Source organism: Nerophis lumbriciformis, linkage group LG32, assembly GCF_033978685.3.
Source record: "Nerophis lumbriciformis linkage group LG32, RoL_Nlum_v2.1, whole genome shotgun sequence".
Classification (NCBI taxonomy): domain Eukaryota; kingdom Metazoa; phylum Chordata; class Actinopteri; order Syngnathiformes; family Syngnathidae; genus Nerophis; species Nerophis lumbriciformis.
Window position 1 is genome coordinate 21,590,620 of NC_084579.2, and position 14,913 is coordinate 21,605,532.

At 39.2% G+C, this 14,913-nt stretch overlaps 1 protein-coding gene across 1 annotated transcript in view; it reads right to left on the minus strand.

Annotated features, from left to right (window-relative positions):
• slc45a2 (solute carrier family 45 member 2) overlaps positions 1–14,913 on the minus strand; it is a 113,885-nt gene that overhangs the window by 2,649 nt on the left and 96,323 nt on the right. Inside the window, exon 6 of the mRNA XM_061927078.2 lies at positions 4,705–4,910. Within this exon, the coding sequence (XP_061783062.1) occupies positions 4,705–4,910 (206 nt within the window). The remainder of the gene's footprint in view (positions 1–4,704; positions 4,911–14,913) is intronic.

The window sequence follows — 14,913 nt, forward strand, 5'->3', positions numbered from 1 at the left end:
ACAAGTATAACCCATTTGTTTTGTACATCGGCTTCCTGTTTGGTGTGGTAAAGCTGCTGATGGCATCTGGTCCTTGTTTGTAGTTACCAGGCGTCTTAAAACCTAAGGGGACCAAGGAGTACATTTTTGTTGTATTTTGGCCAACATTTTACTCTCGTTTGATCAAAGTTGGGATGGATTTCTTTTCGGAAAAAAAGGCGATGAAAGGGTTGAAATCCCTATTCACACACGTGCGACAGTTTTTTTTTTGTTTTAAGTCGCACGGCCTATTTTAAGTCGCATTTGCGAGTAATTTTGTTGCACCGTACAGCGCTGGTACCAATTTTGGTACTTTTTTAGGCAACCGGATATCGATTCACGTAAAATAAAACTGGCCCATATTTTGATACCTTTGTTGCACGTAAGGTTGATGGATCAGACCCTAAGTGGGGAAACAAGCACTCTAGCAGCACTCAGAGCAGACTCAGTCAAATTTTCATGCCAACAAAGTAGGTATGTGTTGGAATAATTGTTTGTAAGTTATCACAAAATAAACGTTGTATTACATTATGTTCCTGATAAGAAGATGAAGTCTGTCTTTCGAGGCCTACCAAGAGGAAGAAGGCTCGTGAAACTCCACTGTGATTTCAACACGGACAGATGGCAGGATCTGCTCAACTTCCAGAGGAACTCTCTTTGAAGTATTTCACAAACTCTCTTCCAACTATTTGGTAACCGAGGTCAACGCTATTTACGACCCGCTGCTCTCTTGAAGCAGCTGTGGTCAGGAGACGGGAGGGGTTATCCATTGTCCTCCAACACCTGCCCCAGCTGGATCCAAGAAGAGCCCAAGCCCGAGACATCCTCTTCTTGGTCTTCAATGTGACCGAAAACAATGACTGTTTTACATACTTCCCATTCCTGCTGAGACATGTGTTGGTGCGTGAACATTGAACATCTAAATAAAAGAGGAGATGAAAACCTTCTTTGTCAGAGCGTGGTGCAGGACTGTACAGAGAGTGCAGTGGCCATGTCTTTCCTCAATATTGAGTCCAAATTGAATTCTGTCTCTGTTTGATTCCTTGCCTTTTGTCTTGTTTAATAGATGTCCTCAGTGTTTGAACGTGACAGTATGCCTGACAGAAAACACTTGTACAGTAAGGCTCCACTTTTGAAAATGTGATTGATCGATGGTAATTTACACTAGATTTGCCTAAAAATTTCGTAACGACAACTATAACTAAAATGCATGTTAGAATCAAACAGCATGTGTGTTAGAAATACAATACTTCCACTACAAACACGTTCTAGGGTGCAACAAAAAACTAGGCTTTCAGCATGATGGCAAAGACTACTCTCTGACGAGGCAACACACTAACCTATACACTACTACCATTTAACGTCTTGGAATCGCAACTGCATGCAAAGTCTGCTATAAAACAGATCCAAATGAGACTGAGGGGCAGTATAGCTCGGTTGGTAGAGCAGCCGTGCCAGCAACTTGAGGGTTGCAGGTTCGATCCCCGCTTCCGCCATCCTAGTCACTGCTGTTGTGTCCTTGGGCAAGACACTTTACCCACCCGCTCCCAGTGCCACCCACACTGGTTTAAATGTAACTTAGATATTGGGTTTCACAATGTAAAGCGCTTTGAGTCACTAGAGAAAAGCGCTATATAAATATAATTCACTTCACTTCACTTCACTTCACTTAGAAGTGTAATGAGAATACAATGTATGGACAGCACCTGTATCATACTAAATTTTACATTGATTTTACTATTAATTTTTTTTTACATTTATTAACATATGAACACACACAAAAGTACTGAAAATGATCGACTCTAAGGTACCGGGAATTGGTATTGTATAGATTAAAATGTAATCATTCTGATGAGTAATTTTGCTTATTTTTTGGAAAGTTTCCATTTATTCAACTGCAAATGTTGACAGTTTATTTAATTTAGTGGAAAAAAGTAAAATACAAATCTGTAAAAGTTAATGTAATCATTGTTATTCATTCCTTTTACAAGCGTGTAGAACAGTGGTTCTTAACCTTGTTGGAGGTACCGAACCCCACCAGTTTCATATGCGCATTCACCGAACCCTTCTTTAGTGAAAAATAAATATATATATTTTTTTCAAATTCAAGAAAAAGTTATATGTTTTTTTTACTAGTGCACAAAATGAACCGTGCATGAACATCACCTTGTTCAAAGAACAAAACCAACACAGTGCATGAACTCCATACTTGCCAACTATGAGACCTCCGATTTCGGGAGGGGGGGCGTGGGGCGTGGTTGGGGGCGTGGTTAAGAGGGGAGGAGTATATTTACAGCTAGAATTCACCAAGTCAAGTATTTCATATATATATATATATATATACATATATATATAAAATAAATACTTGACTTTCAGTGAATTCTAGCTAGCTATATATATATATTATATATATATATATATATATATATATATATATATATATATATATATATATATAAATAAGAGAAATACTTGAATTTCAGTGTTCATTTATTTACACATATACACACACACATAACACTCATCTACTCATTGTTGAGTTAAGGATTGAATTGTCCATCCTTGTTCTATTCTCTGTCACTATTTTTCTAACCATGCTGAACACCCTCTCTGATGATGCATTCTGCTTCGTCTCCTTGTTGTGTGCGCAGTTGTGCACTGCACTCTCTAAAAGCCTTAGATGTTTCTGTCACATATGCATGTACAGTAGATGGCAGTATTGCCCTGTTTAAGAGCGTCACAACATTGCTGTTTACGGCAGACGAACTGCTTTACGGTAGACGAAAACATGACTGCTGTAGTTGTGTGTTGTTGCCGCGCTGGGAGGACGTTAATGATACTGCCTAACAATAAACCCACATAAGAAACCAAGAACTCGCCCTCGATCATTCTACAGTTATAACGTGATTGGGCAGGCACACTGTTTATATTGTGGGAAAGTGGACGTGAAAACGGGCTGTCGACACGTCACTCAGGTCCGCCTGAATTTCGGGAGATTTTCGGGAGAAAATTTGTCCCGGGAGGTTTTAGGGAGAGGCGCTGAATTTCGGGAGTCTCCCGGAAAATCCGGGAGGGTTGGCAAGTATGATGAACTCACAACAAATTTACACACCTTACACACATTACCATGAATTGATTAACGTGGACCCCAACTTAAACAAGTTGAAAAACGTATTCGAGTGTTACCATTTGGTGGTCAATTGTTTGGAATATGTACTGTACTGTGTAAACCAGGGGTCACCAACACGGTGCCCGCGGGCACCAGGTAGCCCGTAAGGACCAGATGAGTAGCCCGCTGGCCTGTTCTAAAAATAGCTCAAATAGCAGCACTTACCAGTGAGCTGCCTCTATTTTTTGAATTTTATTTATTTACTAGCAAGCTCGACATTTTTAATTCTAAGAGAGACAAAACTCAAATAGAATTTGTAAATCCAAGAAAATATTTTAAAGACTTGGTCTTCACTAACTGACTAAGAAACAGATAACAGATTTGGTGTCCAGTTCAAAGTGTGACATGATTTATTTAAAAATTTGAGAGTTGACTTTTGTATTTTACATGAGTTATTATTTCTACAAACGTGGTGCAAAGTAATTCATGATTTGTTAAAAAATGTTAGTGGCTAGCTAGTTAAAATGGGATATTGGGATTTCACAAGACTGTCTTAGAAGTGATCATTTGAAAATGTTCAATTTGAAAAATGTGCACTAAGAGAAAATATAAAAATAAAGTGTTGCATATTGATATTTATCTGTTTCTATATATATTTATTGTGAGAAATCATTAAGATGATCAGTGTTTCCACAAAGATAAATATAATTATTTATCAATAATAACAGAGTTAAAGGTAAATTGAGCAAATTGGCTATTTCTGGCAATTTATTTAATTGTGTATCAAACTGGTAGCCCCTGCGATGAGGTGGCGACTTGTCCAGGGTGTACCCCGCCTTCCGCCCGATTGTAGCTGAGATAGGCTCCAGCGCCCCCCGCGACCCCAAAGGGAATAAGCGGTAGAAAATGGATGGATGGAAACTGGTAGCCCTTTGCAATAATCAGTACCCAAGAAGTAGCTCTTGGTTTCAAAAAGGTTGGTGACCCCTGGTGTAAACTGTACTGTTTCATATAATGTATTCTCTTCTTTTGCAATCTGCTAGTATAAATTTCAATCAATCAATCAAAAAACCTGCAAATCAGATGGAAAATTAGAGGGAACATTGTTTGGGGGTATCCATAATATGCCGATAGGGAGAAGGTTTTTTTTACACGATAATTCGGATGTGTCTATACCTCCGCGGCGGAGGCTCCGCCGAACCCCTGAGGCCGACTCACCGAACACCTAGGGTTCGATCGAACCCAGGTTAAGAACCACTGGTGTAGACCAATGGTTCTCAAACGTTTTTCACCAAGTACCACCTAAGAAAAACATTGGCTCTCCAAGTATCACCATTGAAATACAGTGGCATAACAGGCCTAAGTATTCATTAAAAACAAGGCAGAGGTTTTATTTAACAAATATATATTTCATATGTTGGCCACTGTAACATATAGGAAAATAAAACACTGTACTTTAATCAAGTGATTCTTTGTCATGGAGCCCGAGTACAACAGTTTGAGAATCCCTGGTGTAGGCAATACTAGCAATGAATATTGCTAACATAGCAATAATTATTGTGCGGACTCGAGCGTACCTTTTCCTCGCGCTGATACTCGGCAATGAGGTTGAAGGGGATGGTGTACAGCGTGCTGGACATGAAGCCGAAGACGCTGCATAGGATTAGCGTGGTGAGGACGTTGGGGAACAGGCCGATCAGGCTGGTGCCCATGCCGAACACGAAGTAGCCGGTGAAGTAGAGGCCCTTCAGGCCCATGTACGGCAGCAGGAAGCCCTGCATGTCTGAAAAACAATCAGTGCTCGGTTATGTTATCGATTTGTTTGGAAACAAACATAGCTCCAAATTGAACAAACAAGAGGGTGTGGAATGTCTGCCAGAGAGTAAGAATCAATAAGTGGTTGCAAGATTGCTAAAAGGAGTAAAAGAAAAAAAGAGTTTTCACTTCTGAGTGTCCAAAACAGAAACAATAAAGGAACTTAATTCTCACCTCACACATAGTTTTGTGTTATAGGCAGAGGTGTGTACTCGAGTCACATGACTTGGACTCGAGTCAGACTCGAGTCATGAATTTGATGACTTTAGACTCGACTTGACAAAATGTAAAAAGACTTGCAACTCGACTTAGACTTTAACATCAATGACTTGTGACTTCACTTGGACTTGAGCCTTTTGAATTGACATGACTTGACATGACTTGCTACTTTCCCCAAAACCCAAAGATGAAAAAGTTATTCGGGAGCGCTCCGTATTTTTCATTGTGTACTTGTCTATCAGCGTTGCGTGTGTCAGCTGGTGTGGTCTCAGTACAACAGCCAATCAAATTAGATCTACTTTGTTTTCATCACACAGCATTCATCCAATCAAATTGCAGGACAACCAACGAAGAAGACATGTCCAAACCACACGCCAGTGAACAAAAAATGATACCTAAAATAATTTTGTTTGGGTATAAAAATTACGAGGTGGTCAACACAAAACGGTTTGCAGTATGCAACACATGCGGTTCGAAAATTACTGATGGAGAGGCAACAACTTCCAACTTCGTCCGGCATTTGAAGTTGCACAAAGAACGGTAAGTTTTGAATGTAAGATAACGTTTATTGGCTAAGTAACGTGACTTTTATTTGCTGTGTAGTTAAATCAGTGAGGCTGTAAACTCACTGCTAACGTTATAACGTTATTGCAAACACGGGAATCTGTTGCAGTTCACTACCTTATTCATACTTTTTGTTCAGTGATTTTTTTTAAGCAGGGTTACGTTAGTCAATATATCACACGTAACGTTAGACGGCGGTCAGCAGCACCGCGTATTTTAGCCACCTAAAAAAAGACAAAAATAGTAAAATAAAGGTCAGTTAAAATGTATACTATATTATGAATATGTGTACCGTTTTAGCTAGCTTTCTGACATACTGTTGGTTGTTTACCTCAGTGGTCCCCAACCACCGGGCCGCGGCCCGGTACTGGTCCGTGGATCGATTGGTATCGGGCCGCACAAGAAATAATTTTTTTAAATTTTCTTTTTAATTAAATCAACATAAAAAACACAAGATACACTTACAAGTAGTGCACCAACCCAAAACAACTCTCTCCCCCCTTTTGTTCTGGGCATTGAACATGAAGACTCTTCCTTCACTGTTCCGAGTGGCCATGAGAGTCTTGGCAGTGCCTGCCTCCAGTGCTCCAGTGGAGCGAGTTTTCAGCCATGGTGGCATCAGACTACGCCCCCATCGTGCACAAATGACTGACAGACTCTTGGCTAATTTGGTCTTTTGCAAATGCAATGCAGCATAGGGCCCTGACATATAAAAAGTACAACTTTTTTGTTATGTTCACGTATATGTCATGTTCAATGTTAACACTTTTGTACAAATAAGTACATTTGCACTTTATTTTTCAATGTGTTTGTTCTGTAAAGGAATGAGTTAATGTTTAAAATGACTGGTTAATAGTGCTATTATAAAGTGCAATGTCAGCACAATTTTCTTTCCTGCAATTTAAAATGCACTTGTTTTAATAAATAAATACAGCGTTTGAAAAGCATACACAATCTGTGTTAATATATTAGTCTGTGGTTAAAAGGACTTGAAAGGACTCGAAATTCAAAATGCAGGACTTAGGACTTGACTTGAGACTTTCCAGTCTTGACTTTGGACTTGACTCGGGGCTTGCCTGTCTTGACTCGGGACTTGACTCGGACTTGAGGGCAAAGACTTGAGACTTACTTGTGACTTGCAAAACAATGACTTGGTCCCACCTCTGGTTATAGGTGTAATATCTAGAGATGTCCGATAATATCGGCCTGCCGATATTATCGGCCGATAAATGCGTTAAAATGTAATATCGGAAATTATCGGTATGTTTTTTTTTTATTATCGGTATGTTTTTTTAATTTTTTATTTATTAAATCAACATAAAAAACACAACATACACTTACAATTAGTGCACCAACCCAAAAAACCTCCCTCCCCCATTTACACTCATTCACACTCATTTACAAAAAAGGGTTGTTTCTTTCTGTTATTAATATTCTGGTTCCTACATTATATATCAACATATATCAATACAGTCTGCAAGGGATACAGTCCGTAAGCACACATGATTGTGCGTGCTGCTGGTCCACTAATAGTACTAACCTTTAACAGTTCATTTTACTCATTTTCATTAATTAAGGGGTGGTATAGCTCAGTTGGTAGAGTGGCCGTGCCAGCAACTTGAGGGTTGCAGGTTCGATCCCCGCTTCCGCCATCCTAGTCACTGCCGTTGTGTCCTTGGGCAAGACACTTTACCCACCTGCTCCCAGTGGCCACCCACACTGGTTTAAATGTAACTTAGATATTGGGTTTCATTATGTAAAGCGCTTTGAGTCACTAGGGAAAAAACGCTATAAAAATATAATTCACTTCACTTCACTAATTACTAGTTTCTATGTAACTGTTTTTATATTGTTTTACTCTCTTTTTTATTCAAGAAAATGTTTTTAATTTATTTATCTTATTTTATTGTATTCATTTTTTTTAAAGTACCTTATCTTCACCATACCTGGTTGTCCAAATTAGGCATAATAATGTGTTAATTCCACGACTGTATACATCAGTTGATATCGGTATCGGTAATTAAAGAGTTGGACAATATTGGAATAGCGGATATCGGCAAAAAGCCATTATCGGACATCCCTAGTAATATCCAATCAGAATTGTTTTTCTTTCTGAGAGCTGAAGGATGAAAATGGCTCCCAGGCCACACTTTGGACACAGCACCAAAGTAGCAGATGATATATTAACATTTATTTGAATATGAATTGCTACAAATCTGAAGTGGATCTATATTTTGTTGGTTTGGTCCGACCAGAGCTGCTCCACCATCAACGCAGCTCATGTGCTATGAGTTGGGCCCCGAAACACATGTAAAAATGTAAATTCATGAATTTTTACCCCAAACATGTTCCTAGTTGCTACCTGCTCCGTTACTGATAGGAATATAATAGAGAATTGGCCCCAATATGCATTAGTGGTTCTTGTGATGCACAGCATTAGTGTTCATCTTGTAAGGAGGAAGGTACGAGAGTCAAATTGTAGTTTTAAGTACCAGTAGAGTGGAAAAACAAGTTGCCTCTATGTCAAAGCTATTATTACATACCGTATTTTCCGCGCTATAAGGCGCACTGGATTATAAGGCGCACCTTCAATGAATGGCATATTTCAAAACGTTGTTCATATATAAGGCGCACCGGATTATAAGGCGCACCTATGCATCCATTAGATGGAGCTGCGCTAAAGGGAATGTCAACAAAACAGTCAGATAGGTCAGTCAAACTTTATCAATAGATTACAAACCAGCGTTCTGACAACTCTGTTCACTCCCAAAATGAATAAACAGCTGTTTTATTATTTTCCCCGAGATAAAGTCAGTGACGTGGTGTTTTGTTTATCTTTTAACAACAGCAAGGTATAACATGTAGTGCAACATTTATATCACATACACTGCAAAAAAGTGAAATCTAAGTAAGATGAAATATCTCAAATAAGGGTGACATTTGCTTATTTTGTGTCTGATAAGATAATTCTTCTCACTAAGCAGATTTTATGTTAGAGTGTTTTACTTGTTTTAAGGGTTTGGGTCCTAAATGATCTCAGTAAGATATTACAGCTTGTTGCTGAGATTTGATGACCTATATTGAGTAAAACATGCTTGAAACTAGAATATCAACTGGTGCAAAGCTGTGTCATTAACACTCACAAGTATAAAACTACTTTTTTAAAGTAATAATTCTTACTTCAAGCATGATGGCGAGCGCATATCATTATGTCAAGATAATGGCACTAGCATTTACTTAATTTAAGAATATTTTTCAACATATTGAGCAAAAAGGTCTTTTTTTTTTCTACCAAGAAATGTGCACTTGTTATTAGTGAGAATATACTTATTTTAAGGTATTTTTTGGGTTCATTGAGGTTAGCTAATTTGTTTTGGAAAGTCTTGACAAGCCGAATTTTCTTGTTCTATTGGCAGATAATTTTGCTTAGTTCAAATAAAATACCACTAATATTTATATATATTTTTTCTTGTTTTTGAACACTGACTTTTTACAGTGTATAAGGCGCACCGGATTATAAGGCGCACTGTCAGCTTTTGAGAAAATTTGAGGTTTTTAGGTGCGCCTTATAGTGCGGAAAATACGGTTTATCTGATTTATTAAACCAAAAGACTTTAAAAGTTTGCAAATAAATAGATATGATCAAAATGGTATCAATCTCACGGAGATTCCTGAGCCATTTTGAGAGATAATGAGGAAGCTAGTTGCGATTAACCAAAGATCCCTTCCCCATCCACAACAATGCTAATCAAGCAGACTTTGTGAGAGTCAACAATGTTTACTTTAGGAAAATTATGATCCTGGACCTTGTATTTTTGAGCCCGATAAACCGGATGAGCAATAAGTTTCCGAAACCTCACTGCTACCCGGCAGATGCAACTTTATTGTGATACTAGCATCCGTATCATTGCTAAGTGCTAAAGATACAAACTAACAATAACAAATAAAAAAAACAAAAAACACTTACTGTAACATTTCCACTCTTGCTGGGATGACGACCGACGGGACGCTCACATAATCCCGTTTAGATGAATGATTAATCGCAATCCTCACTAAGGGTTCAAAAAAGCGTCTTTTTGTGTCTTTTTCGCCACCTCGGAGATGTGAAAGTGGACCAGCATGTCGGTCCAAGGCCACATTTGTCTACTACCACGTGAGAGCTGCATGAATTATAATGTAGAATTTACTTTTGGCAAGTTTGAGACGAAGCAAAGGCAGCCGCCGGCTTAGCGTGTTACCATCAGAAGCATACACTATCTTTAGCTCACTGCTATCAATGCACCGCTAAAATACTCCGTCTGAGTTAGCGCTTATAATAACAATATTACTCATATTTGGTTAATATTCAAGTCACAACATGTAAATGGAGTATTGTTGGCGCTTTGTGGATGTTTTTAGAAAGAGCTCAACAGAGGACCCTCAAGCTATTGACTAAATTGTTAGCTATTTATTTATGATTAGTTTTGCTTACAATTTCGTTGTACAATGACAATAAAGATATATTCTAATTCTAATTCTATTCTTAACGATTTCGAATGCATAATGGGTATTTAAAGTATGACTTATCTGCTAAAATGGTCAGAGTGCAGAAGCGTTACGACATTGACGTAGAATTTTCAGATATTACCGAAGGTGTTCGTAGGGGAATATTCAAAATGGCTGAGTGAATTTGTGGCATTTTGTGATGTTTAAACGATGTTTTCACATACTTTGTGGAGAGTAAATACAATTGGATATGGTTTAATGGATACAATGAAACACAAATAAGCATATAAAGTAAACTTGTTTTTCCACTCTACTGGTACTTTAAATAGTGAGGTTTATAAATGTATTTGTATTTTAATGATGTTATTTTTGTTGTTTTGCACTAAAAAATATTATTGAACACTTTCTTTCCAATGAATTTGTTTTAGTACTAAACATGCATCAAATAAAATTCAAGTTTGATTGAAAAAAGTATTACAGAAGAAGTTGTAATGTAGGGGGCCTCCAAATAAAATTCTGCCCAGGGTCCCGAATTTAACCTGGAGCGGCCCTAGTATTTTTGCACATGGCCAATTTGGATCAAATTAGTTCAAGAGTATCAAATATCTTGATTCATTCAATTCTCCATTTTTCACAAAAGGAACAATTATTTGGTTTGGTTGTACAATCATTTTGTTCATTGAAAATTTCAATACATTAAAAAATTGAAATAAATATTGTCCTTTGTCCATTAACACAATTAAATTAATTTACAAACAATACAAATGAATTAATAAATATTTTTAATAATTGAATAGTGAAATATCAAATAACTAGATGAGGCAATTCCTGAAGGAATTGCATGTGAATGCTCCAATGCTGAAGTTGAACTGAAATGCTGATAGAATGTAGTATGACTGTAAGAATAGCTTGAATGTTGAAGAGTTTGAATTTCCAGGAAAACCGGAATTTGGTTTGGAACTTGGGAAAGTGTTAGTTTAAATGCCCAGGATGAGTGGAGTGAGTTGATGTTGGAATGGTTTGAATAGGTTGAAAATGTGGAAATGGCGGACGTTTGAAGAATGGCAAATTCATTTTGAATGAGGAAAATGTCTTCTAAAAACTGGGAATTCTAGGAAATCTGGGAATTTTTTTTTTTTTTTTAGAATTGTTGAACAGGCTGAATATATTGAAGTTGAAACGGTTTGAATTAGATGAAAAATGTAGGAGTTGTGGAACTTTGAAAAATGTTCCATTAATTTCAATGGGAATTTCTTAAAAATGTAGGAATTCCAGGAAAAGAGGGAATTCTTTTTAAAAGGTAAAAAACTTGAATGCTTTCAATATGTTCGTGTTAGAATTTTTCAAAACGGTTGAGAAATGTTGAAGTAGTAACATTTTAATTTGAGAAATTGTATTACGGATTTCTAGGATTTCAGGAAAACCGGGAATTTTTCCAGTTCAATACACAACTTAGTTTTTTGTCCTGATTAAGAGGAATGTTTTGACAGTGGAATGGTCAAAGCGCGTTGAAAAATGTGGAAAGAGTATTCGACAGAAAAAAGGGTGAAAATAGGGTTCGGAAAACTGGGAATTCCCGGATTTTTTTTTTAATTTGGAAAAAGGATAGTTTGAATGTCCAGCATGAGTGGAATATGTTGAAGGTGGAATGGTTTGAATTATTTGACAAATGTGGAAATGGTGGAAGTTGGAAAAAATGGCCAAGTAATTTTAAATGGGGAAAAATGGCCCGGAAAACCTGGAATTCTGGGAAATCTGGGAATATTTTGGAATTTGTCAAGGCAAAGTCCGCGATTCCCGAATAGGCTGAACAGTTTGAAGTTGGAACGGTTTGAATCGGAAGAAAAATGCGGAGGGTAGAGCGCGCCGAAATAATAAATAGATGAATTTTGGTGTAGAAAACCATACGTGTGAATGCTTGGGAGGATTCACACAATGGATTTGAACCCATTTATTATTTTCTTTAACGTGGTTTTGAGGGCCACAATTCGACCCTGGAACAAATGACTCCAGACCTAATTGATCAGCTTGGGAAAATGAAAAGGGTGGTGTAGGAGCGTGTGTTAGATAATTATGGATCAACAAGGGACTTGACTGCGAAGCTTTCACATACAAAATCTCCTTAATGTGGATGTGAGAATGGACATTTTAATGATGTTATGCCTGAAAGAAAGGTGTGGATCATTAGCTTGATCCCAATCCCTTCTGGTGAAAGAACTAAAGATTCTACCCCTACCACTATCTTTAAATATTACTAGTCCAGCCTCTATTTGACATCCAAAGAATGTGATAGGTTGCTCGAGGGAGCGTGTTATCCTCAGTGGAAGCGCCTAATGAACTTGCATTGACATTCTTAAATCAAGAGTGCGGTTCATCCATCTCCCCGCACAGCATGAATGTGCCAATTATGTCAGAGTAAAGCACCTCGTCTCAAATACAGGGGGATGGGGTGCGTGTGAGTAAGTCATATGCACACATATCCCCACCCCAGGCCTTTGCCACTGCTTTCCTCCTTTGGTGCGACGGACGCGCCAGAAGGCCCGCAGCTCAATCATCGGAGTTGTTTCTATGTCGTAACTAGTGTATATGTGCTTATCGAAGCTAACAAGTTTTTTTTTTCTAACCCAAGATTCTACCCTCTTTCCCCTCCGTATTTATCGAATTTTCCGGACTATAAGGCGCACTTAAAATCTTTTTTTTTTCTCAAAAAGTGCGCCTAATGTACGGAATAATTCTGTTTTTGCTTACTGACCTCGAAGCTATTTTATCTAGTACATAATGAAATTATAAGTGTGACCAGTAGATGGCAGTCACAGACAAGAGATACGTGAAGACTAGGGATGATGCTCGAAACCGGTTTTCCCGGTTGTTCGGTAAGAAAAGAACCGAGTCCTCGGACTCGAATCCCCTTTTGAGACCCGGTACCCGTTATCGAGACCACTATAGTAAAGAAAAAGAGTTGGTTCTTTATTCGAATCCTTGGGAACGAATTCCAAATGGGCAATGTTACGGCCATTTGATTGTAGACTCTTACTGACACCCTGTGGCGATATGAAAATACTACGCGTCATTAGTCTGGCCACTTCCGGATTGGCGAGTCAGTTCAGTTCATGAGACAATTGAGAAGTAGACAAGTTGTGTTAGCTCTTACAAGCCTTGGAAAAGATAAGTCTGTAAGTAAACTGTTTAACTTGTTTATGTAACTCAATATTAAGGTGGAAAGTGGTTACATTTATTGAAAAACGATTTGGCGACTTGTCCAGGGTGTACCCCGCCTTCCGCCCGATTGTAGCTGAGATAGGCTCCAGCGCCCCCCGCGACCCCGAAGGGAATAAGCGGTAGAAAATGGATGGATGGATTTTTGTGCACTGTTTCAATGGATGCCAGTCATGTATTTCCACCATCGAAATAGTTTCAACACTCAGAAGTATTTGTTTGATGATAGTACTGTATATTTGTGTAGCTAATATTTACATATTGTGTATTACATTTTAGTATGTTAATTGAATCACATCACATAGCTTATACATTTGTCATTGTGTGTATTTCAGTTTAAAAAAAAAAAAAAAACAGTCCAGTGCAAGACAAAAGTAAAGATAGGAAAAGACAAAGCAAGATCAACAACAATAAAGAGCCTAAATGGATTAATCTGCTTTGGAACTTTATTAGACGTCTTGGATTGTTTGTTAGCTGTCTGCCTGCATTTGTAGTTAGTAGAGATGCGCGGATAGGCAATTATTTCATCCGCAACCGCATCAGAAAGTCGTCAACCATCCGCCATCCACCCGATCTAACATTTGATCAGAACCGCACCCGCCCGCACCCGCCCGTTGTTATATATCTAATATAGACGATGCAAGGCATTAGTGAGGTTTTAAAGCTTTTGCCTGTTAAAGAAAGGAGACTGATCCAATGCAGCACAGACATTCGCGTGCCACGCTGTCACGACCCAGACGCACACCAGTGCGCAATCATATGGGAGCCGCGCTGAGCGCACCTCCAAGCGCATCTCGCTGCCGGCGACGGCCGGGTATGGGCCCGACGCTCCAGCGCCATCCATTTTCAGGGCTATTTGATTCGGCAGGTGGGTTGTTACACACTCCTTAGCGGGTTCCAACTTCCATGGCCACCGTCCTGCTGTCTATATCAACCAGGGTGAGCCCCACCCCTTTCGTGAGCGCACTGCGCGCGGAGTGACCCCTGTTACGCGGGGGTGGCGGGCAGGTATGCTGCTTACCTGCTGCGCGTGACGCCGGCCGCGGCGAAGGCGGACGAGGCGGGGTGTCGGTGCGGTGGGCGCGGTGGTGACCCTGGACGTGCGTCGGGCCCTTCTCGCGGATCACCTCAGCTACGGCTGCCGGTGGGGCCCTCTCGGGGGAAGGGGCCTCGGTCCCGGACCCCGGCGAGGCGTCCCTTCTCCGCTCCGTAAAAGTGTCCATCTCTTTTTTTTTTTTTTTTTCTGTTGTGGCATATGCTACAGGTGCCTGCTCGTTTTTCGTATGTGGGTAACAACATTTAACTATGTATATATATTTCCGAATTGGTTTAACTGCCACCCGCCTGAATCTATTTAAAATCTAATTTTTTTTTATTTCAACCGCCCGACCCGACCCGACCCGACCCGACCCGCAGATAAAATCTAATTTTTTTAATTTCATCCGCCCGATCCGCGGATAATCCGCGGACTCCGCGGTTGTGCCCGC